The sequence below is a fragment of the Trematomus bernacchii genome, unplaced genomic scaffold (genome assembly GCF_902827165.1).
Source record: "Trematomus bernacchii unplaced genomic scaffold, fTreBer1.1, whole genome shotgun sequence".
NCBI lineage: Eukaryota > Metazoa > Chordata > Actinopteri > Perciformes > Nototheniidae > Trematomus > Trematomus bernacchii.
In genome coordinates this window covers 721,959-746,861 of record NW_022987610.1, presented here as the reverse complement: position 1 = coordinate 746,861, position 24,903 = coordinate 721,959, and the positions used below count along the sequence as shown (strand labels likewise).

Here is a 24,903-nt window from a genome sequence, read left to right as displayed (position 1 = left end):
TCCCTCCCGGATGACTGAACTTCTCACCCTATCCCTAAGGGAGACGCCAGCCACCCTGCGGAGAAAACCCATCTCAGCCGCTTGTATCCGCGATCTCGTTCTTTCGGTCATGATAAAATAAGTGTTTTGCATTATATGTATATTTTAATATGTTCCTGTACTTAAAGGTGGGGTATGTAAGTTTGAGAAACCGGCTCGAGTGCACTAAAATTTGAAAGTACACAACCGAAAAGAATCCGCCCCTTCCTTCAGACTTCCTTACTAAGATATTCTAAAAAATTATATTTGAAAACATTAAAAAAATATAAATATATTTAAATATAATTTTTTTGTTACATTTTTCATTAGTTTTACCAAAATAACTTGATTTAATTGTATTTAAAATAACATTTCCAAAGAAATAAATCCTTTGAATCTGCCTGTTCAGTTTCTGTTGGAATGTGAAGGGTTAAATGCCGTCTCTGCGAGTTACTGTGAAGACGGGAGAGCTTGTTGGTCCCTCTGTACATTCACAGAGGGCCAGCTATAGTAACTCAATGAGAGAGTAATGTCAAATGACAGTACAATTGACCAATCATATCTTCCCTCTAAATGGGTGGGCTTTATTTTCGCGGATTTTATGACAAGTTCCGCCCGCTGTGAGGTTTATACATGTGTATAAAGTGGTGCAGTGACGCGTCCTAAAACCCGGAAGTAAGCTGCGCTTGGGTTCCCTCGACACAAAAGCATTGGGATTTCTCCATAGGATTTTGGAAAATAGCTCGAAATAAGGTCTGTGGAAAACGAACCTGTTAGATAAATGCACGTTTTGTTCAGCCGGATAATATCCACATGTCTACCCTACTTTTATTATTTTCGAGAGATTTGGATTTATGATCGATAGATTTATGATTAGCATAAGTTTGTTCATGATGGCTCACTTCAGTGATAGTGATGACATTGTTGCGAAATTATTAACCAAGTCATTTTCAAGATTGAGTTACAATGATAAATTGGAGTGGCAAAGGATCAGCTGCATGACCCCGCCATCAAGTGCTTCATCCAAAAGGACAGGAGGATGGACTTTGTGTTTAAGTGATTTGATCATCAAAGGTAGGCCTAAGTCATTTTCAATGTGGGCCGCCGTGCCGACTTCATTCATTTTTAATTGTTACTTGGCTGTGGGTGCCCTGTCATGATAGGTGTTTAAATAAATGGTGTTGTTTTGTGTGGTAGAGGGTCGCGTCATTGATGCGTTTTGCACCCCGGGCCGTTGTTCTGATATTCCGCTGAAGTATACGCTGTGACGTAATACCTCTTCTTCTTTTTTTTTCGGGGGGGGGGGGGGGGGGGGCAGAGGGCCAGAGGGCCAGAGGGCCAGAGGGCCAGAGGGCCAGAGGGCCAGAGGGCCTAGGTAGAAAAGTCACGGCTCGCCACTGAAGAAAACACCTAAGATTATCATAATGAATGTAAAAAATGAACAAAGTTCTTGTCAGTGTTTATATTTTTGAAGCTAGCATGTTTGTTTTGGGAAAATGTATTAAAAATTTAGTTTAATGCAGTAAATTATTTCTGGCTAGCTGGCGAGAGCAGGCTGCGGTAACGTTACATATCAGGCAAAGCTAAAAACATCAAGGTTAGCAATACTACACAGCCCAAGTTGGTTTTGAATGTTTATTTGAAATATTTAGCGTATTCATCTATTATGTTTGTCGCCGAACGAAATACAGTACCTAATTACCTAGCTACGCTAGACAGCGTCTGCTAAATGAGTAAATGTAAATGCTACCTGGCGTTTGTTTCTGTTATCATCGGTGACACATTGAGGAACGTGGATTTAGAATTAGACTCATATTATAATCTCTTGTTTCGCTTGTTAGAGCTTCCAGGATGAGAGCATCCAGGATGAGAGCATGGTTTCCTCTGACACTGAGTACACTCCAGAACCCATCACATCTGGTCAAAGAAGAGTGGCCCGGGGTAGAACCAGAGGAGGACGTGCGAGAGCAACGAGGGGGCGAGGAAGAGGCAGAGGCAGAGGAAGAGGACGGGGAGGTCAGACTAAGACGGGTCTTGGTCAAGAGGACCTTCAAAGAGTTGAAGATCTGCAAGCTCAAAGGATTGCAGAGGAGCAGGTGTTTGTAGCTGGTGTACAACAGTATGTATAGAAGCATATATTTACATTATTTATTTTTTTACCTCAACACCACCAATATCCAACAATAACTCTTGTCTTAGTCAGTGGCTTCTCTGTGGACACACAAGACCTCTTTGTGGACAATAAAGCTCTGTTCAATAAAGATATTAGTTTGTGATCTTTTGCTTTAGGCCAGAATTCAAGGACTTACAACAATCCCAACAACTGCTGCAGCTCTGCCTGACACGGGACCCAAGTCTGATGTTTGACCTCCTCCGCTTCACATCAGATGCGCCTCCACCTGGCCCTCCTGTTGAAGGTTAACCCACTTGGTGTTTCTGCCATAACTGCAGAGAAATGTCCACAGATGTGGAAAGGAAGTGCTGTCTGCAACCTCATGACTCCTGTGCTTCAAGCCTTCCACACATGGAAGTTTATATTTTGCAGGAGGGGGTCCTGCGCCTTGCAAGACGGATCTGGAACGATATCCGGGCAGTGGCTGATCTTCAAGACACAGGGGAGAGCAACAAACAGTTCCGCTATGCAGCATACAGACAATTTGTTGTGTGGCAATATGGAGCCCTTGGACAGGGTCACAGAGTGATTATACCCAGTTGCTGTGTTTGGAAGATACGCGACCGGTACCCAGATCCACATGGACAGTACAAAGGCTTCATCCCCAGTAGGGTATAAGCTCACAGCAGTACTGTGTCAGACAGTCATAAGTGCAATCACAATATTTCTTAAAAATAATTGACTATTTATGTTCTGCACTTTCTTACTTGTTTATACAATATTTTTTAATTTACTATTTATGTTCTGCACTTTCGTCAAACTTGTTTAAATAAAATCTTTAAAATTATTAATGCCTTTTCCTTTTAGCATAAACAATGAAGCGATTACATTTATTATTTATTTACATCCTGTACGAATGACGACAACCAAATGTGTTATGAAACCTGTTTATTGTATTGGAACACCATCAAATATTCAATATTGCAGGAATATTATAATCTACAAGATATATACATTATATAACAACTATAAACATCATATGTACACAAAGGAAGAAGTGGTGTGTCGGCAGAGGTTTCCAGGCTGTTGATTACAGGACAGGATGTGCACGTGGCATATTGGTGCTGGGCCAATCCTCTATTCCTTGGGCAGTGATTGTCCTTTAAAATAAATATCAAAATTACATAAATGACAGTAATTACAGCATATCAACAACACCCGCATTACTGCCAAAGACTGACAAAACTGCAAGTTTGGCAGCATTTCATGCAGTGAAAAACACTTTTCAATGTCATACCTATTGTGGGTCCAAAGATTATTTGAAAAGCAAAACGACTAGACTCTTTAGTGGACTAAGGACACACTTTCATATGGTTGAGCCATTACTTTGTTGAGATAACTGTTGGAGATCATAATTAGTAGCTCTGAGGTTTAGAAACTGATGATGTTTTGTGGAGCCTGGCATAAATGTCAACACTTTTTTGAGCACTGTTGTCCAACTCCTCTATACTTTCTACTGAGAACTGTTCATCTCTGCAAAAATGTAAAATTGACAATAATTACAGAATTGCATTTGAATCTGTTTACTGGACATAAAATGGTTCTTCATTCTCTAAAAGACACAACATAGGACTGTTGCTAAATAGATAGAATTCCAGTCTTTGGTTAGTTACAAAATGTATGTTTCACATGGTTGATGCTCATTATTTAAAGAGCAGTGACAAAGCATGTTGAACATACTTCGGGTTCATTTTGTAGGCCTGAACCACAAGCATCTCCAAATGTAGCCATATTTACTTTGACACCTATGAACTAGGCTTCTAATGCAATCGGGTCTGCCGACTTTCTATTGTTCTCTATGATAATTAGTTTCTCTGACCCTTTGCCTGAGATGGTTCTTAATGGCCTATCCCCATTCCCATACTACAATTGGTAGCTCACACCTTGGTTTTACTTGTTGACCCCAGGTGTATGAGCAATGCCATGATGTGAAGCTGTGAACATGTGTTTTTTCCTAATGTATCTGTGCCAAGGAGCACCGCCATGTACGTAAACAAACGAGCTAGACACAAAAAAGATGCAAATATTTACAGCCCATCAATGAAAACAGTTAACCTACGCGATGCCCCTTAGAATACGCATAATTTTACACTTACCGGTCAGAAAGTTCCTCCAACAAAATGGTGGAGACGGCGGGGGGTGGGGGTCTCGGCAATCCAGGTTTCACAGGTGTGGAACTTGATACATCTTTCTCGTAACTACAGAAAGGCACAGAAAACCTACATTACCACACGTCCTGTTCAAAACTGATAAAGACGAGCTGCTACTTACATGTCCACTTACCTTTTTATGTATAACAAACAAACGTTCTATGTCTATGCGAGAGGCGAGGCAAGCTAAGTGTATTTAAATAGCACAATTCATACTCGTTGGCAATTTAAAGTGTTTTACAAATGAGCTGCTAAAACTTAGGTTGGCTATAAAGTTCAGGGAAATTGTAAACCATACAATACAGATAATTACCTGTCCAAGAGAAAAAGGGCGACCATGGCGTCAGATTTCAGCTCGGTGTGTTCCATCAGTAGTCGCCATCGTTGAAAAGCAACTCCGATATTGACTCTGGTTTGACTTCTCCTAGTTTCCGCTTTGTTCTTAATTTGCTCCATAAAAGTTTTTCTTTTGCGACCGGTAGACGATGTTGAACCTAACTCTGCCATGGTGAAAGTGTCCACTACCTGTTGCTGGCGACTCATCAAGTACTGCTGCCCGGTGACGTAAATGGGAAACACGCCCAATGACGGCACGCGCAATGAGGGCACGAGATAAGTTTGTGCGTGCACGAGATGGAAGGCTGACAGGCCTGGTCGTACTTTTTACAGTACTACGGCTTCCACAGATGACATTTTTTTATGGATCTTTTGTAGAACCACTTAAGATATTCATTGCTATCGGGATGTTAAGAGCATTCCATGGAATATAACAAAAAGTGTATCTCGAGCCGGTTTCTCAAACTTACATACCCCACCTTTAAGCAAATTTTGCACAATTGTGTTTTAATTTAATAATAATAATTGTATAATTAACACATTTTATATATTCGAACTGTTTTGCAATTTTCTATCATTTGTCATTGTTTGTTTCTTTTTGTGTGCTATGTTCAAAATAAACATTTTGCCAATGCCAAGTAAGTATTGATCCGTATTGGAAATGCAGCTATTACGCTACCTTTATCTAACACGCAGGAGACTGTTGCACAACATGACAATTTTGTTAGAAGTCTACACTGAAACTTCATTTAGAGCCGGAAACATAGAGGACTTAATCAAAATCGCGGGACCAGGTCAATGATCGAGAGAGATCAGCGGAACTTCACAGACTCAGATTCGCAAATCCTGACTCACTGTGCCAACACAGCAGACTCGTGCGGACTCAGAGCCGTAACCGTATAGCAGCAGATCCAGAGATCCAGCAGACTCGTCGTCATGCACGAGTCAATAGCAGACTCAGATTCGCCAAATCGCAAAATAACCCTTTTTTTTTGTGATCAACATTTTTTATTAAAGTGGACCTATCATGCTATATTTAAATGATATATTGTAGGGCCATACCTATATAAAGGTATATTTATACGTTTCTGTTTTCAAAATACCAAACAGATCATGCATTTTAGCCATGCCTCATTTTGCTCAATTTGCTTTTCTCCAGCCCTGTTTTTGCAGGGGGCTGATTCTGTGAGCTGCAGCTGACCACGCCCCCCTGCAGGAGAGGGGAGCGTGCTCTGATCAAGTCAGAAGAGGGGGAGAAAAATAGATCTCCGTCCTCCGTGTTTTATTATATTATTATATAGAGTCGTTATTCATTTGTTTTAAAGCTCAATAAATAACAAAGAAGACCTTTGACCGGCACTTTTCTAATTTTGTCCGGAAGATTTAAACTTTAACGGACATCTTGACCGGCGAAAGAAAACCGAAAAAACTGAAACTCTGCCGCACGGTCCCCTTGTTCCTTGGAAGAAGCGGAGAGGTGGGTGTTTGTCATCTGCTGGTGGACTAACCGGAGAGAATTACAGTGCTTGCCTCGACGGGGAGGGATTGCATTGAATTACAGCAGCAGGAGCAAACGCTTGCTTGGGAGAAAAAAAAGCCACAGCGGAGAATAAACAGAAGGGTAACCATGGCAACCATGCGCGGGAAGTCTTCTTCACTGCTTTTGTGGCAGACTACAGCGCCACTTACAGGCCTGGCATATGTACTACAGCGTCTCCAGCACTTTCGAGCGGCAATGGCCGGCCGTGGCCCAACCCCACATTCCCCTGATAGGTGGAGAGTTGGCCCAATAGCCGTAGCGCCACCGTCCTGACGTCAGTAACGTGTTCAAATCTGGATCAGTTTTTATCAGATCCGTTGCAGCCCCTTTTTTAGAGCTTCGGGTATGGAGGAAAATAGAGAGGGTTGTGTTTTCTGACACTTGGTGAGTTCCCTGGAACACCGGGGACACATATTCATGTATAAAAGACGTACAAAAGTGCATTTTGCACGTATATATTGTCCTGTCTCCCCTTGTCTTGTGTCTTATGTCGAGCTCTCCAGCGTTTACAGATCGTATCAAAGTTACTGTTATAGTCTTTGTCCACATATATAGTTATAGTAAGGCAACGTTTCTCAAAGTGTAGGGCCGGAATCGAACCTGGGTCCTCGCGGGCGGTAGTGGACTGTTACAGCCGGAGACTCGCAACGGCGGTGGACTTTCACAGCGCCGCTGCGCCGGAGTCTCGCAACGGCGGGTGTTTGCGGTGGCGGATGCGGTACCGGCGCAGCGGTGCTGTGAAAGTCCACGGCCCACCTATGCCAGAGCCAGCAGCCCACCGAAGGCAGCAGCCCACCAACGGCAGCAGCCCACCAACGGCAGCGGCCCACCGGGAAAAGTCCCGAATCTCCCGATTGCCAATCCGAGCCTGCTCACACACACAGAACTGAAACCAAAATCATTTACAGACATATGTAAAAATCTCTCATACACACATGTCAAACGCTCTCACACAGACACACAACAGCATTGCAGTCGGGAAGAAAAGCAATGTGGAGCGGCACCTCATCACTTCATAAGGAGTTTAACCGTGACACTTTTTGAAATTCCAGAAATGTTTCTGGATCTGCTGATCCTATGATTCTGGTATTCACCATATTTTTGTACTGGATCTATATTTCAAGTAAAGACTCTTTTGTACTTGAATCCTGTGTCTGCCTCCGTGCTTTTGGGTCCACACCTAGTACCTCCGTCACAAAGTCACCACAACTATTTCTTTAACCTCTTAAGCACGGCGGTTGGACCCCTCCCACCGTTTTATTTTCGAGACAATGTCTCAGGGCTTCTTAACATTTATGAAACTATTAATGTGTAGCACCAGATTAACGGGAAGAATCTCAGCTAATTGAAGATATGAACCATTTTTACCAAAACAAAACACAAGTCTCATAAGAAGCATCTAAATGACCCCTGAGCGAAAAAATGCAAACTGACTTTGGCACACAATTCAAGATAAAGATACCCTTATTACTTATCGTAGCTGCACATACAATATATCCGATTAAAGCTGAGACTCCACAGATTATTTAGGTATAGTATCATCACTGAGCGATCCGAACTTGCGACAGGGGAAGCAAACACAGACATCACAACACGTACCTTTACGGAGCTTTTACGGCAGATCGTCTCACCGTAGCTGTCAATTAGGTCAAAAGACGTGTTCAATGGCATTAAAACGGAAAAAAAAAATGCTACAACTGTTGATCCATAGGTTAATAATGTACCTGTGCCTTTGATGATGTGTTCCCTAACAACAGACAACATACAGTCTATATATATATATATTATGAGAGGGGGCGGCGCCCCGCATTGACCAGCCGCCACTGGTCTTGAGCCTTTTTGTCCTTAGCTTAGCGTAGCTTTTCTGCTGTGTCATTAGCTTTTAGCCAAGTTAGCTTTTCTTGTGCCTTGTCTTTCCTTTTTATTGTTTTATTTGTGTCTTTCTTCTAAAATTGTTGATAATCTGTCCCTTGCTGTTTCCCTTGCGTTTAAGACTTAGTTGTTTAAACTCTGTTTCTCCTGTGAAACAAGTTGAAGTTGTACTTTCTGTGAGAGCTTCAGTGAAACATGTTCTGTTCTCTGTCTGTCTCTCTCTGTGCAGCAGCTGACCAGCTCTATGTTGGCAGTGGCATTCCTGACCTCCTTTGGGAGCTCCATGCTTTATGGCTACAACCTGGCAGTGGTCAACTCCCCCGCCGTGGTAAGATGCACCCACCCACATACACAAACCCAGGGATAGATTATAGACCTGGTTAAGAGCTTTAACCTGTTAAGCCCGAGAGACCCCGGTACCGGGGCACTGCCGCAACATCTTGCAGGAAACAGTGTCTGAGGGCATGTTCATTTAATAAAACTATGAATGTTTTATATCCATGTAACGGGAAGAAACTCATCTAACTGATCTTTTTTTTTTTTTTTTTTAAAAGAAAACCCACAATGCTAACACTGAGCCTCTGAATTAGCAACGAGCGAAAAATGCTAACACCTTACTGCCCCGAATATCACTCACAAAACCTTATTATTTATATTTTCACCACATCCAACACATCGATTCACATCGTGAGGTGACACAGAATCTATTGACAGCGACATTACCACTGAATTATACGTATTTGCGACGTTATAAGCAAAAACGGACATCAAAACAGGTGACGCTAGGTAGCTAAAAATGCTAACATTTTTACCTTGGCTCTGTAGTCTCTCCAAAGTGGTCTTCAATGGCATTAAAACGATAAAAACGCTGCTGAAGTTAATCCATAGGTTAATCTAATGTGTCTGTGTCCCATTGAAATGATTTCAGATAATCTATAAGCATTAAAACTGCTTTTCCGTTTACAGATGTCAAAGCTAGAGATAGGTTCACTCTGATTGAAAATTACATGCACGAAGCCCCCACCTTTTCTCTTCACAGCGTGTGTGTGGGGGGGACTCCCCCTTCGATTCTATTGGCTCTAACGGTCAGAAAGAGGTGTCAACTATCAAAATCGAGCAAGGGGGGCCAGAGATATGGAAAATCCACCCAAATGACCCCAGAAGTGGTTTCTTTTTGCTAAATCTCTCTAAAAAGGTCAAATGTCACTTGTTTTGCATCAATCTTGATACAGGGTACTTATTATATGTTGTACTTTGGATTCCTAAAGCTTTTAGTCTACTAACCCATCATCCAAGGGTGGTTTTCACTATAAGTAAAAAAGAATTTTTGGACGGACACTAATTTACAGTTTTTTACTATGTAAAATCTGAATTTTCTTTAAAATAAAAAACATCTATATTGATTCTGACTTTTCTACATCCAACTCACAGGTTTATCATTACTTTGAGAATAAAGATTATTAATTTAACCCTTTTAGAAGGGAAGATATAGTCATTTGTTCTGGGAATGTCATTTTCTAGCCTGAGACCTGAAAAACAGGCTATGGGCTTAACAGGTTAAAGTCACAAATACTCTATATATTTTTGCTTATTGAATGTATTGCAAAGTAATACTGTACGAAAACCTAAAGTCCAGCATAAACTAAGGTGTACCGTGTCAATGTTATGTGTGCAGACTTAACATATTTTACCTTATTTTGTATATACATACCCCTGGTGTCAGATCAAATTAATCAGAATCTTTGTTTGCCCAGTGCCTAACAGGTATAACCAGCCACGTTGGGACTGATATGCATAATAAAGAAAGCAAAATGTAGATATTTTTTTATTACACCTTGAATGCCAAATATTTGCCTCGATAGTACAAAAGACAGCATTGATTTGAAACAGGATGTGCAATATTTTTTTCTGTAACGTATATGAAAGAAGGCAGTCCTTGAAATGTATTTAATTTTGGAGTTATAGGACTTTCGTTTTATGTTTGTTTAACTTGAAAAAGTTACAGGTCATCAAGTTGTTATTACCTTTAAGCATTTTTGAAGTTAAACTTTCTTATTGGTTCCATCTGGCTTGATCAAAGGATATTTGAATGAATAGTTGGGAGTAGTAGTTTTTCAATGTTTTTTCCGAACGGCAGCCTGTTGTACTCGTAAGCTATCCCCTGGAAGGCAAAACGCAGATACTTTCTGTGCTCTGGAGCAATTTCTACATGAAAGTATGCGTCTTTCAGGTCGATGGTGGTGAACCAATCGCCTGGCTGCACAAGCCCAGTAACTGTTTCATAGTTACCATGCGGAATTTCCTGCAGGAAATGTGGCGATTCAGGCCGCGGAGATCTAGAATAGGTCTGAATTCCCCTGTCTTCCTGAAAATCAGGAAGTACATGGAATAAAGACCCTTTTCTCTGTGCTGAGGGTGCACAACAGACACAGGGTGTTTCTCAATCGCGAGTACACTTGCTTGGTAGCACATGTCTGCCGAGCATCTTGCTTCAGAAGCGAGTCAAGAATACTTCCTGGCATTCGGAAAACGAAGTGTGGAACACGCTAGCAAGTGTGCAGGTGTGCGTCATATGAGAGGCCCCGCTTACATCTTCCGCCACAGATTTGGGGAAATTGGTCCGTGCGCAAAGCATTGTGGGGATTTTAAGACCGCGGAGTCTACTCATGTGCAGCCTCGATATTTCTCCAAACGGAGTACGCCGGGCTCGGTAGATTTCCAAGTATGCTGGAGATTGGAACAGTACTTCGGCGGCACTCGATGACATATTATGCTTGAAATAGTGGCTCTGAAGCAGCTTTACTCGTGATTGAGAAACACCCACAGCCTGCTTCTGCACCAGAGCCCGAATCTCTTATGAGAGGAAACCCATCTCCTCCTGGGAGGACAGATTTACCTCTCGCATGCCCATAAAAGGAGGTGGGACGCTGCAAAACTGGAGTGAATAGCCCCGTTTCAGTGACCTGTCCATCCACCTTATTAGTACACAGCTGAGTTTCCATTCCCCATAACATTGTGTTTATGGACAAGCCCTCAGCTGTGGGGCCGCAGCTATGAAGCTGTGATACTCTCTGGTGACCCGTACCGCCGCAAAACTCCCCATGAATGGAAGATTTGCCCATGGAGGGTCGACACAGAAAGGGCCGATTATTTACTGAGGTACCTGAACGCACCGCCTCACGCTCTTGTGTGTGCGCGTGCTCCGCCATAATGCAGCCTTTACCACTACGGTAAACTGCATTAACTGGAGTCTTTGCTCGAGGCGTAGTGTGTTCTCTGACAGCAATACGCCGGCCATAATGTCCCTGTAACCGCATAGCGCTTTCCTTTAGATAGCACTCCCTGCGGTTCATCCCTCTCATCTGCGCATGCCCACTAGTCACCTCCTTTACAGGAGCTACAGCTGGGGCAGCGAATGGGGAATTTGTACGGTTAACATTGTGTGTAAGTGTAGCATTTGTGAAAACAAAAGACACCTAGATTTGGATACAGATCAACCTCATTTTTATTTAGAAAACGTAGTGATCTGTGCATTGTACAGGGAGGAGGCGGGATTCGCCCTCTCGTCCCGGGCGGATAGATTTTCTCCCCCCGCCAGACAGCTCCGTAAAGACGGAGCACTCCACCCGGCCGCTCTCTGCTGCTGCGGAGCCTGCCGGGGCTGGGCAGCCCGTCCCCGTGAGTGCCGACACGCCGGTTCCACGGGGTGGGCCGAAGAGGTGGAGGGCGCCGCGGGCACGGAATCTCCGTGCCGGCACCTCTCCCTTCGTCTCACCGTCGCGCTGCGCTCTCTCGTCTGCAGGCCTGTGGAGGAGCACGCGCGCCGCGGTGACTCTTCTCTCTGAGGTCTTTGAACGCACCGCGGCCCGCCCTCAGGGGAGGGGGGCCGCGCGCGCCGTCACAATGCCCTCTCTTTGAAACGGACATTATGGGGAAAAGTGGAATTGTGGAGAGAGATGACTCTTACTCTGGGATAATGCAACCGTTTTTACTGAATGCATTTTCCCACACACACACACACCACTCCAGAACTAGAGTTTACAAACGTAAACCACCGTTCTCCTGCGGAGGTCCCTGAACGCACCGCGGCCACTCTTACGAGGGCCGCGCGCCCACGTATTAACGCTGTATTTCCCATTCAACGGTGAAATGCATTAATCGGAGCTATACCAGGCAAGGTGTGTTTTCTGACAACAGCACGCCGGCAATAGCGTCTCTTGAACCCGCACAGTGCTTTGACAGCACTCGGTTTATCCCACTCACGTGCACATACCCACCTGCTGACTCCCTATACTGGGGTTTACAGCAGAGGCGGGGAGTGTATGACAGTGTTTCTTCCTCTGGGGATGGGCAAGAAGCAGCCACGCTGCGATTACTCCTTATCCCGTGAGCAAGGAGATCGATCCAAAGAGCCCTTCCGTAAACACGGGGGCTCCCAGGAGATCAACACGGTCCTCTTTGGAAAGTGCCATGCGGCGTGATATTCCAGGGACATCACACGGCAGGCAGCGGCGGCGGCGGCCTGTGATGAAGTAGGGTCGCCCCTATATCATGTGAAGCCACCGAGCACCGGTCCCCCAAAGGGAACCGGGCCTGGGTCAAGGCCTGTGGACCAAGCTACTTATTCGGCCTTGCGGCCCAATAATCGCTCTGACCTTGTGAGGCGGGGGCATCTCTAGCAATGAGCGAGTAGCCCACACACCTGCCGCCATGATCATCATCCAGGGAGAGTACAGCCCTGGGCGGTGGACTTCCATGGACGCCGGACCCGGAAGGAATGGCGAACGTGAATTGCACCGCCTCGGCCATATCCTGGTCCCCCACACTCGAAGCAGAGGTGGTGGGGATCGACGCCCGCTATTTAATCCAGGGCATGATTTCAAAAAATACTCGTTTTCTTTCTTCCTTTCTCTCAAATAATACGTCTTGGACTCAGTGCTAGGCTATCACCTCCGCTCGCTGAAGAGTAAAGGATGGTGGTCAGGAGGCGAGGCCTCCTTTTATATGGAAGTGAGATGCGCACGCATTCAGGTAGGCCCGCCCCGGGGCCGGCTACGTCTATAGAAATCTCAGTAGGTGAATGCTTGCATGATAAGGTAGTACCCATAGAGTCCAGTGGAGGGCGGAGCCTGTGAGAGATATAACCACCCTTGAATGATGGGATAGTAGACAAAAAGCTTTAGGAATCCGAACTATAACATATAATAAGTACCCTGTATCAAGATTGATGCAAAACAAGTGAAATTTGACCTTTTTAGAGAGATTTAGAAAGAAAAAAAACACCTCTGGGGTGATTTGGGTGTATTTGCCATATCTCTTGAACCCATCGGTTGATGTTGGTGATTGACACCTCTTTTGAACCGTTAGAGCCAATAGAATTGAGGGGAAGTCCCTAAATCCATCTAAACATTACCATTGGTGAATGAGAGTGATGCGCAGCCAGCATGCCCAAAACCGGAAGCTCTCTTAAACTCTATATGAAAAGTACGTTTATTGACATAAATAGGCGCGTTCACACCAAGTACTTTTCCCACACCTGCTGTATATGAGGCGTCTGTTTACCTTCCGACCTCAGACATGAGCTTCGTCTGAGTTATTTAAGCAAACACAAATACAGATCGTCGACCAGTCAAATGCAATAGCAATGCTGATTCGGAAGCGAAGGCGGTTAAGAAGGATTGACAAAAGGATTGGACGACGACATGCACGCGTTATGGATTGCGTAACCTGTGTGAAATGAATAAACTGTGCCAGGTGTGTCGTATGCACACTAAATAGGCTCAGCAGTTAACACACCTTTATTATATATCCTCCTGAGAGCAACTGCATCCGTCTGCCATGAACCCTACAGAAACCTACGTGTTAGTTTTGGCCCATAGTGGCCTCCATTTGTGTCGTGTAAAATGGAGGAAATCAAAAGTTAGCAAATCCCCATGTCATGTTCATAAAAACATTTAGTTTTAGGTCAAATAATTATTACACTGCTCTGAAACTCACTACACTAACTCCTAAGATGTTCCCTTACTATAATTAATTAAATATATTGAACTCACAACACTGGTAATTACAAACTTAACCATTTCTCTTTCTATAAATAAATAGTGCTTGTGTTGGACGCCATTTTGAAATACAATGAAATTATCTTTTTGAAAGCCACAATAAATAAAGCTTCGCCAGTTTATAACCGATGAAACATGATGGTATCAGAATAATCACTTACATGTGATGTATAGGATGCTACACCGGTCACTGTAAAGATAAAGTGTCAGAGGAGAAATAAGCAAGCTTAGTTACATGAAATGTAATGAAAAATGTAAGATACAGGCTCCGTTTAATCGCCATGTAGGTTCTCTTTTATTGCACACTCAAGACAATATCAATAACAGCATCACGCTGTGTGTCGTATGCATGTAAATAAAAGTTAACATTTTCAATATAAAATAAAGTGTCAGTAGTATCAAAACACATATATATATATATATATATATATATAGGTATATATATATATATATATATATATATATAGGTATATATATATATATATAGCTGGTCGTCCGATTTCTGGGCCTTGTGTGAATGCAGCAGCCGTTCGTCGTGCATCTCCTTGGCATGCAGGTCTTCATTCTCCTTGCTGACCATGGCACGGCGGTCCTCCATCGCCATGATGGTGTCAAGAAAGCTGTCATCCCATGCCCGCTTTCCTAAGGAGAAATAAGCAAGATACAAGATCAGTTTAATCGCCTAGTAGGTTGTCAACAGAGACAACATTGGACATGGTGCAGTCAGGGACAGTGTACAAAATGCAGGTGTAAAGTAGAAGATAAGATAGGATCAAATAATATCAAATAAAAAATAAATAAATATCAAAGTGCCCTTATTTATTGTTTTGTGCTTAATGTATGCTTGAACTTTGTTGTATAGGGATTAGTGGACATCAGTTAGATGCGTAACCTTCTTTCAAGGCCAGAATAGTTACAGTGTAAGTAGATTGACATCTAACATAACATGGCTGAGTACAATTATAACAATCAATACAAAAAAGGAAAAATAAATTGAATTTCAATTACATTTTTACTTAAATGTGCAAAATATTAGAACATCAGTCTTTGTGGCATGCAGGTAATCAACTGTTTAAGCTTTTACCATTAACATGTAGAATGAATGTTGCAAATTACACATAAAATTATAGCAACTACCATAATTTGTTTACCTCCCTATTCATTCCAGTACAGCTAGCATGCTAATTGCTAACGTTATATTATCGTTTTATCCCGGAGGGGAAAGCTCACTAGTTTCCAATCCAGAGAGAAACACCTCGCCTGAAACACACGATTAGTGCCATGAGTTAGTGAAGCAAATGACAGAACATTGCACACTTATTCACAAGTCAAAACGTTTTTATAGCGGCCGAGAATAGCTAGCGAGCTAGCTAGATGTTATTAGCTAGCTCGGTTCCGGCCTGCTAACAGTGTTACCCAATTCAACCTAGCATTGCTAACTCGATCTACCGAGCAAATAAAAGTACATCTGAGACCAGTATTGTGCAGATTAAAACAATGCATTGCATGTAGCTCTCGAGCAGGGACTGAAAACGGCGTAAAAATTGTTCTGATGAACTAATTTAGTTCCTGGGGCTTTTTGGTGTGAACGCAAATATATCGTAGTTCTGATGAACTATTGTGGGAAAAGTACTCCGGTGTGAACGCGCTAAATGTTATGATGGATTATCAGTAATAATTTCAAAGTGACACAGAGATATTGGATTAACCTTCAGCAGCGTTTATATGCGTTGTAATGCCCTTGAACATAACTTTTGATCAGAAAACAGCAAAGGTAAGACGTATTTGCCGTTTAGGACCCGTAAAGTGAAGTTGTGTGTTGTCTTTGCTGGCTTTCGCTGCCGTGAGTTCTGGTCACAGTGATGATACTTATACCATTGGAATCTGTGGAATCTCAGCTTTCATATGATATCTAGTTTGTGCAGATTGCATGAAGTATAAAAGATCGCTCCCGTGAGTTATGTTGTGTTTTGTTTAGGTAAAAATGGTTCATATCGTCAGTTAGCTGAGTTTCATCTCGTTAAGTGGGTATGACACATTAATAGGTTGTTAAATGTTAAGAAGCCCTGAGACACAGTTTTTGTGTCTCAGGGCTTGTGTAGTTCTTCTGTATGTGTAGTTCTTCCGTCAAATTGTTGTGCAGGGGCAACACAATAATTAAATTATATTAAATTAAATTAAATTAATTTAGTTAAATTGTTAACCAACAATTTAAAAGGTTAAAAATAACCTAATTTTGTAGTGAGGGCGGCAGTCCTACTTACTAAAGGCTCGACAGATGGACTGGGGTACGTTGTAATGTGATTTTACATGTTATAAGGAGAGTAACGAGTGAAGCAATTTATAGTTTTAATTTGTACGTCACCAGGTGTAGGACTTGGGTTAATGGAGAGGGGAGACTCGTCACTCCCAGGTCATTACTAGGATCCGGGTTAATGATCCGGATGAATCAGGACTCACCCTAGTGTTTACATTCTTTAATGCAAAGAAAATCAATAATATCTTTAAAAACTACAAGTCCCATTATATCAGCTGTGCACCGTTCTGCAAAACGACATCATGTTTTGTAGTTCATTTTGGGTATGCAAAAAGGTGTAAAATATAGCCTATCTACCGATTGGATCAAATACAAAAGTCAGCGGAATTACTAATGATACTGCAAGGAGACGTATTGTGTGAAGAGAAATTAAAGATGTTGTTTGACCCCTAGCGCAGCATCTTGTAAGAAACACCATCGAAGGGCTTGTTAACATTTAACAACCTATTAATATGGCATACCCACTTAACGGGAAGAAACTCAGCTAACAGATGATAATAACAATTATTTCCTAAACAAAACACAATTCCAACACCAAGCGTCTAAATCAGCACTTAATGAAAACATGCTAACGGTGCTAGCACACATGTCATATGAAAAGCTTAGATTCCATGGGTATAAGTCTAATCACTGTATGACCAAAACTCACTGAACTAGCAGCCAGGAAAGAGCAACAAACAACTTCACTTTACATAAAAATAAGTCTTACCTTTGTTGTTTTGTGATCAAAAGTTGTGTTCAAGGCCATAAAAATGCTGCTGCTTAATCCAATGTCTCTGTGTCACTTTGAAATGATTACTTATAATCTATCATTACATTTATTGGTAATAAACGGGGTATAATGTTGAGCAGGCCTAGGCTTCTGCTTTAGGGCATGCTGTGTGTGCGTCATTCTAACTGACCAATGGTAATGTTTACATGGATTTATGAACTGCCCCTCGATTCTATTGGCTCTAACGGTTAAAAAGAGGTGTCAATCACCCAATTTGACCTATGGGTTCCAGGGATACGGCCCCGCGTAATGCAGAGGTCTGACTGGCAGCTCGTGTATCATAACGCTTTGTGGCGAAAAAGGGTATAGAGGTCTGGGTGAATTTTCAAAAAAGGTAAAAAAACAGTTGTATTTGGATGGAATGAATACCTATAGTGATATTTCAATGAAATACAATTCGTTTTACAGTCTGGTACCTGAGAAAGGTCAAATGGCACTGATGGTAACCAAATGTACCCAAATGGCACCATTTAGTGAGTCCGCCTGGACCTACTTGTGCTAAACCGCTCTTTTTACTATGTTCAATCTGAATTTACTCTGACACAGCAACATCTATATTGATTCTGACACTTCTACATCCAACTCACAGGTGTATCATTGCTTTGAGAAAAAAGATTATTCATTTACCCCTTTTAGTTGTGAAGATATACTTATTCATTCTGGGCATGTCATTTTCGAACCTGAGGCCTGAAAAATAGGCCCCGTGTTTAAGAGCTAAACACGTTAATTGCTGATATATTTGTTATCCACATCATGCATGCAGTTTTGTTGTCAAAGGTCTTCCAGTTTGTCCAAAAGTCTTCTAATCAGGGCTCTATAAATAAAGAACTACGGCAGATGTGTAATATTTTATGCAGCCGAACCGTTTATTACAATGGAATGATATGCGTCCCTAGCAACCACCTTAGTTACTATGAAACGCAGAGACCGGAAATACTGTTTTCACGGTTTTCAGAGTTGACGATAACTTGACATGGACCATGGTCAATAGAAATGAATTGGGGGAAACACGTAGCAATCTCACAATTTCAGGGGATGCGCGCAGAGCAACCTCTATAGTTAAATACGTAGTATATACACGTTCTCCTGGCGAGACCTCACATCATCTTTGTAATATCTATCAAATTATAGATCCTACACATCCACTGGACGTAGATTTTAAAAGTACAATATACAGTTCTCGCTAGAGATCTAATCAAAAAGCATTATAATGGCCAAACTATCCTACAATTTAGGATTCTCCACAAAAAAATTAATCTGGTGTCCGCCATGCTTTTTTTTTTCTCACACTGGGAAAGTTTGCGATCACGTGACCGTCTTGAGAGGGTTATTTGTGAATATACTATGTTTTGCCCTGTGGACCAACGTACCTTTTACATATTTTTTTGTGATACTGTTGGTGTGTCCAGTCTCTTCACTTCCTGAAAAGTTATCTTTCTATTACTTTTTTTTCGTGCAATATGAAGAAGAAGAATACATAATTTATTAATCCCTGAGAGGGAAATGTCTTTCTCCACTCTTTTGTGTTTACACACAGACATACACAGACATGCACAAACCACATGCAGACAGGAGAGGTGGCAGAGCAGAGAGGCTGCCAGTAAGCCAGCGTCAGGGAACAGTTTCGAGGTTGGATGTCTTGCTCAAGGGCACCTCGGCAGTGGCCTTGGAGGTGAACTGGCACCTCTCCAGCTACCAGCTCACACTGCATATTTATTTATGTTTTTGGTCCAATCAGGACGTGAACCGACGACCCTTCGGTTCCAAGACCAAGTCCCCACAATCCAAGTCCCTACAGACTGAGCCACTGCCACCCCAAAATTATCAAAATAACTACACAAATTAAATAACAATATCACAAAATAAACATGAATATAAAAAGTAGTAGGAAACATACATTCATAAATAAAAAGACATAAGCTATAGAATGAAAATACTAAATTGCACAAATCTTTCAACACACAAACCGAACAGAACACTCGTTAAATAACTTATTTACAGAATTAGGCCTCTCTATAGTTAAAGTTAAACTCCCAAACTGCCCTCTAAAGTCTGACCTTCCTTGCCTTCTTCTGCAAAACTATTTATATTGTATGAATGAATTTGGTGGCATTTCGAGGCGTGAGATACATTTGACTAATTGCAGTACTACTTTATAAACATCGAAAGTGTTTATTTGATAGAGATAGTGTACCCGCCCCCCCCCTCTCTCTCCCCCCCATAGTGAGGAGACCTGAGATCACCCCCGCCCTTCTTTGAGTGTGAGACCTTCCATCCCAGCTGCCTGCTGTGTCATAAGGGAGGCCGCGCCCCCTTCGACCCACAACACCAACAACAATACACTAAAAAAGACATTTTTTACAAATTGGCGATAAAAAAAAACTTGCCCTGGGCAAACGCCCATGTCGCCCATATCAATATCCGCCACTGCATTCTGGAGGGTTGTGTTTAAGCGCCATCTGGGTGGTGGGTGTGAACTCCTGTTAGTAATTTGCAGGTGATTGGAGCTGTTTGAAAGTGTGATACTGTGGCGCCATCTGTGAGCGAGTTGTTGATGCGAAAGAGGTCGATGTAGGAGCAAGTTTTGTGGTAGGAAGAGTGATAAGAATACTCTTTTTTGTTTTTGGTTGTGTATTCTCCAGATATCTGTCAGTCCTTATTCTGACAGATTAATTGTAGATGTGTGAAGTGGGTTGTGGGAGGCTGAGATATGGGGGAGGAGATTATCTGATATTTTGAAAACCAAATTTGAGGGCATTTTTTAGGACCGCAGCTTTCATTAGTAGAGCTGACAGGAGATGAGGTAGTGCTTCAAAGGTTTAAAGGGCTTAATTGTCACATGCACAGCTACAGTGTAGACATGCAAAATACAAATATTGCAAGAAAAGTCTTTGTCCTGATGCTGCGGTATATAGTGCAGACGTCATCAATATATTGATGCCCAGAAAGGACCTTGAAAAGAATATGTGTGTGTGCTGGTGGGAGGAGGTGTATGTGTGTGTAACAGGATCTCTGGGTCAGTGAGTTGTAAGTGAGAATACAATATGTATATATGTGATTACTTAAAACAGTTCAAACAATACATGTTCACTAAAATACAATTCAAAATAATACATGTTTACTTCAATACAGTTTAGAACCATATCTGTTTACTTTAGCTTGCAGGAGAAAGTCTGTTTGATGTCCAGCCAAAATGTTAGGGGGCCTGAAAGAGCTAGGTGGTCAACACGTTCTCATTCAAATGTCCTGGTCCGGCAAATTCAAATGGTCCGGCAGTGGCTCAGTCAGTAGGGGCTTGGACTGGGAGCCGTAGGGTCGCTGGTTCAAGTCCCCGACCAGACCTAAATATGGAGTGTGGACTTCTACTTGGAGAGGTCCCAGTTCACCTCCTGCCCTGCCGTGGTGCCCTTGAGCAAGGCACCGGACACCCCCCTTCCCCCCCACTCCCATTGCTCCCCAGGCGCTGTACAATAGCTGCCCACTGCTCCTAGTACTAGACTCCTTGTACTAGGATGGGTTAAAAGCAGAGGCCAAATTTCACTGTGTGTGCTGTGTGCTCTGCATGTGTGACCATTAAAGAGGGTTTCATCCCTCCCCTATTCTATTCTATTCTATAGTGACTTTATCCCTTGGCGTTACTTTCAAACGTACGGGGAGGCCCTTTAGCGTCGACAATCAACTATCAGGGAGTCCCATAGACTTGCATTGAGCTTCCTGAACGTCAGTAATTGACAAGTTGAGATCGCAGAGAAATGCTCTCCGCCGACCCATTCTCACAGCGTTTATCACACATTTTCTTACTCTCGAGCCACACTTATTGTTTTTACTTCTTTATTTTTATTGTATAATGTCAGACTTTTTTTGCCATCAGATAGGTAGAGTAGGGGCTCAGAATACTGAAATCTGTATTGTTTCATAGTTCTTTTTTCTTCTAATTTTGTATTCTTTTCTAAACCACACACTGTTAGTTAGTCAACAATAAGACACAATTATCCTTGTTTTTATTTATTTGTTTGATTGTATAATGTCGGACTTTTTTGGAGTCCGTCAGGACCGAGAGTCGGAGCAGCTCTTCCGAATACCGGTTTATTTTCATTACAAAATAAGAGTTCATTTTAATATTATCAGGGACGCAAACTTGTCACCTTTCGGCGAAATTCGCCGTTTTGAATCCAAAATAGGTCGTTTGTGTGATTCATGTATATCTGCAATAAAAATATTTTCGGGGTATGGGGGGGGTCTGGGACCCGGAATAATCTGCGGCCGCGAGCTGTTATGTGCCATCATGACACGCATGGTGTTCTTTTTTTATATATTATAATGCAGCGCAAGCTGTGTGCTCGAGTCTTCCTGCCTGTCGGCTCTGCTCATGGATGTATAATAAGGCTCTGCCGCTCCGCTATGATGGTCTAGCTTAATTAGCTACATTACCTACGGGTGCGTTCGTTAATATTAACTGTGCGGTCCGGAGTCACTGTGGCACAGACTGGACCGCTGGTGAACAGCTGTTAGAACGGGCCGTTCAGGTGTTCAGAGCAGAGTTCCCTGTCGGAGCGGCAGAGCGTGATGTGCACTGAAAAGTTTTTCTGTCGCAATATTATCGTTGAGCTAGCTAACTAGCATACATTGTAACGTTAGCTTCAGCCTTCGTTTTCTAATAGTTTTTTTCATAGGCTATAAACGGAGGTGGTATAAGTATAGATCTTGTACTTAAGTAAAAGTAGAAGTACTCAGGTCTTGTACTTGAGTAAAAGTAAAAGTACTCAAATCTTGTACTTGAGTAAAAGTATAAGTACTCAGGTTTGAGTAAAAGTAGAAGTACCAGAGTGTAGGAACAATCCTGCAATCAAAATGTTCCTCAAATAAAAATACAAAAGTATTATCATCAAAATATAGTTAAAGTAGCTACAGTAAAAGTAGAAGTACTCAGATCTTGTACTTGAGTAAAAGTAGAAGTACTCAGGTCTTGTACTTGAGTAAAAGTAGAAGTACCAGAGTGTAGGAATACTCTGTTACAGTAAAAGTACTGCATTCAAAATATTCCTCAAGTAAAAGTATAAAAGTATTATCATTAAAATATAGTTAAAGTAGGGACAGTAAAAGTAGTAATTGTGCAGATTGGTCCATTTCAGAATAATATATATGATATGTTTTATAATGATTGATCATTAAAGTGTTCTCAAAGCTGGTAAAGGTGCAGCTAGTTTGAATGACTTTGTATACTGCAGGGTAGCTTGTGGATTTACTCCAGGTGGAACTAAAGTCTGATTTAACACTTGATTATATTTCACATCATTCATCCAAATCTGTAAATTAACTAAAGGTATTAAATACATGTAGTGGAGTCAAAGTACACCATTTACCTCTGAACTGTAGAGGAGAAGAAGAACAAAGTAGCAAAACATTGAAATACATAAATAAAGTACAAGTATCTCAAAATTGTACCCAAGTATAGTACTTGTTGAGTTTATGAACGTAGTTACTTTACACCAGTGGCTATAAAGATAGAAAGACTAAGCATTGCACAGAGGCATGAAAATACATTTTCAAAATGCTCAACAGTCCTGCCAAAATTATAAACTGACTGCTACACAATTAAAATAAATGCTTTTATATATTTCTATTAGATGTGACTCTTTGGCGTTTCTGTTATTATTAACACTGCTGCTTTAGTTGTTCTGACTGCTAAAATCCTCTGTTATTCCTCATTTTAAAGCCGATATTCTGTGGGGTTGGGGGGCTCGGATCCTTGTCACCTTTTTCATACCTGATGAGTTTGCATCCCTGATGTTTAATAATATAATATTTTTTTAACTAGAGCATTGGGTCATGTTAAGACCATCTTTTCTTTGTTGCTGTGGGGTTTCCCATCGGTTTGTGTTGTGTTATAAAAAAAAAATATAGTAATAAGCCTTATCAGTCGTAACTATCATCCAGAAAGATGTGTATTCCAGCCGAGCAGCCGACCGACGGCACGTAAAATGGAACGCAGCCCAGCCACGACAGACGATGAGACATACAGGATTCGAACGAGTCCACCCACACACCGGAAGAACTACACATGCTGGCTATTTGTGTTTGTGAGCGTTTCGGGCTCACACTTGGGTTAAAAATGACAGAAAGAGTGGGATGGGATCAAAACAAAACAGTTCCCAAAAGGCAGCCACTAGGCAAACTACAGAAAAACACATATGTCAGTCCTCCTCTTAATCCTCTATTCCTGGAGGTGTTCGAGTCAGTGGGTGTTTCTCAATCGCGAGTAAAGCTGCTTCAGAGCCACTATTTCAAGCATACTACGTCATTGAGTGCTGCCGAAGTACTGTTCCAATCTCCAGCATACTAGGAAATCTACCGAGCCGGCGTACTCCGTTTGGAGAAATATCGAGGCTGCACATGACTCTGCGGTCTTAAAATCCCCACAATGCTTTGTGCACGGACCAATTTCCCCAAATCTGTGGCGGAAGATGTAAGGCGGGGCCTCTCATATGACGCACACCTGCACACTTGCTAGCCTGTTCCACTCTTCGTTTTCCGAATGCCAGGAAGTATTCTTGCCTCGCTTCTGAAGCAAGATGCTCGGCAGACATGTGCTACAAAGCAAGCGTACTCGCGATTGAGAAACATCCTTCCTCCCTGGAGGTGTTCGAGTCAGTCCTTCCTCCCAGGACCCAGCCTACCAGAACCAGATTACCACATGCTTTTATTCAGTGACTGATTACCTGATTCTGGTCAGCTGTCTGGTCTCCGGCCGAGCCACTCCCATCACTCCAGCAGCCGGTGCTCTAAACACACCACGCTGCCACAGTGTGTTTCGCAACATTTTCTACATTACATTACATGTCACTTGTTAGACGCTTTTATCCAAAGCGACTTACATACTCAATACTGTGGGCAATCCCCACAGGAGCAATTTGGGGTGAAGTGTCTTGCCCAGGGACACAACGACATGCTGACTGCAGTGGGGTTTGAACCTGATCCGAACACCAACGCACAACACGCCTCCCTACGGTGCGTCTCTACTGGGAATTGTAGTTTTAAAATACATTGTTATATTTCTTATAATTAGAATTTGCCAGTATTAAACTGTGTACACCCCTGGCAGTTTAAGGGATGGGAAACATATTGGTGTTATCAAATAAAAAAAATATAATTGCTAAATGGGTGAAAACTGCTTGTGTCAATAATGGGCAGCATTCATATATACCCACATGACAGCTCAGGTCAGAAGAGTTTTCTTTAATAGCTGTCCTATGTCTGTGACCCCTCCTGTTGTTAATTGATAAGCCCTGAAACATGCACTTGTCAAGGTTCAGAGACAAATTTAGCAAATATGGCAGTAGCCAGAGTTGGGCGTTACCTTTATAATTCAGTAATCACACTACAGTTACTAACATTGCCCGACACGCGTTACTTCGTTACTTTTATAAAATCAGTAATCACACACTACAGTTAGCCTACTAACATACAGAACTAGAGAATGCAATTCCTGAAGAAATTGCTAGTGGGAATGCGTTATGCTGAAAAGCTGACGCTAAACTGCTATGCTGAAATGTAATGTGTAAGAAGAAAGTGAAGAATTTAGATTGAAATGATACATGAACACTGGGGGCTTGAATGTGTGATGAGTGAAGAAAAGAAAGTAAAAAGGCTTGGAAAAGCAGCAGAA

At 42.1% G+C, this 24,903-nt stretch overlaps 1 protein-coding gene across 1 annotated transcript in view; it reads left to right on the top strand.

Moving 5' to 3' along the window:
* The window catches only part of slc2a15a (solute carrier family 2 member 15a), a 197,886-nt gene that overhangs the window by 24,829 nt on the left and 148,154 nt on the right, over positions 1-24,903 (top strand). The window contains exons 5-6 of the mRNA XM_034131972.1: positions 1,860-2,114; positions 8,255-8,417. Coding sequence (XP_033987863.1) covers positions 1,860-2,114; positions 8,255-8,417 — 418 coding nt within the window. The remainder of the gene's footprint in view (positions 1-1,859; positions 2,115-8,254; positions 8,418-24,903) is intronic.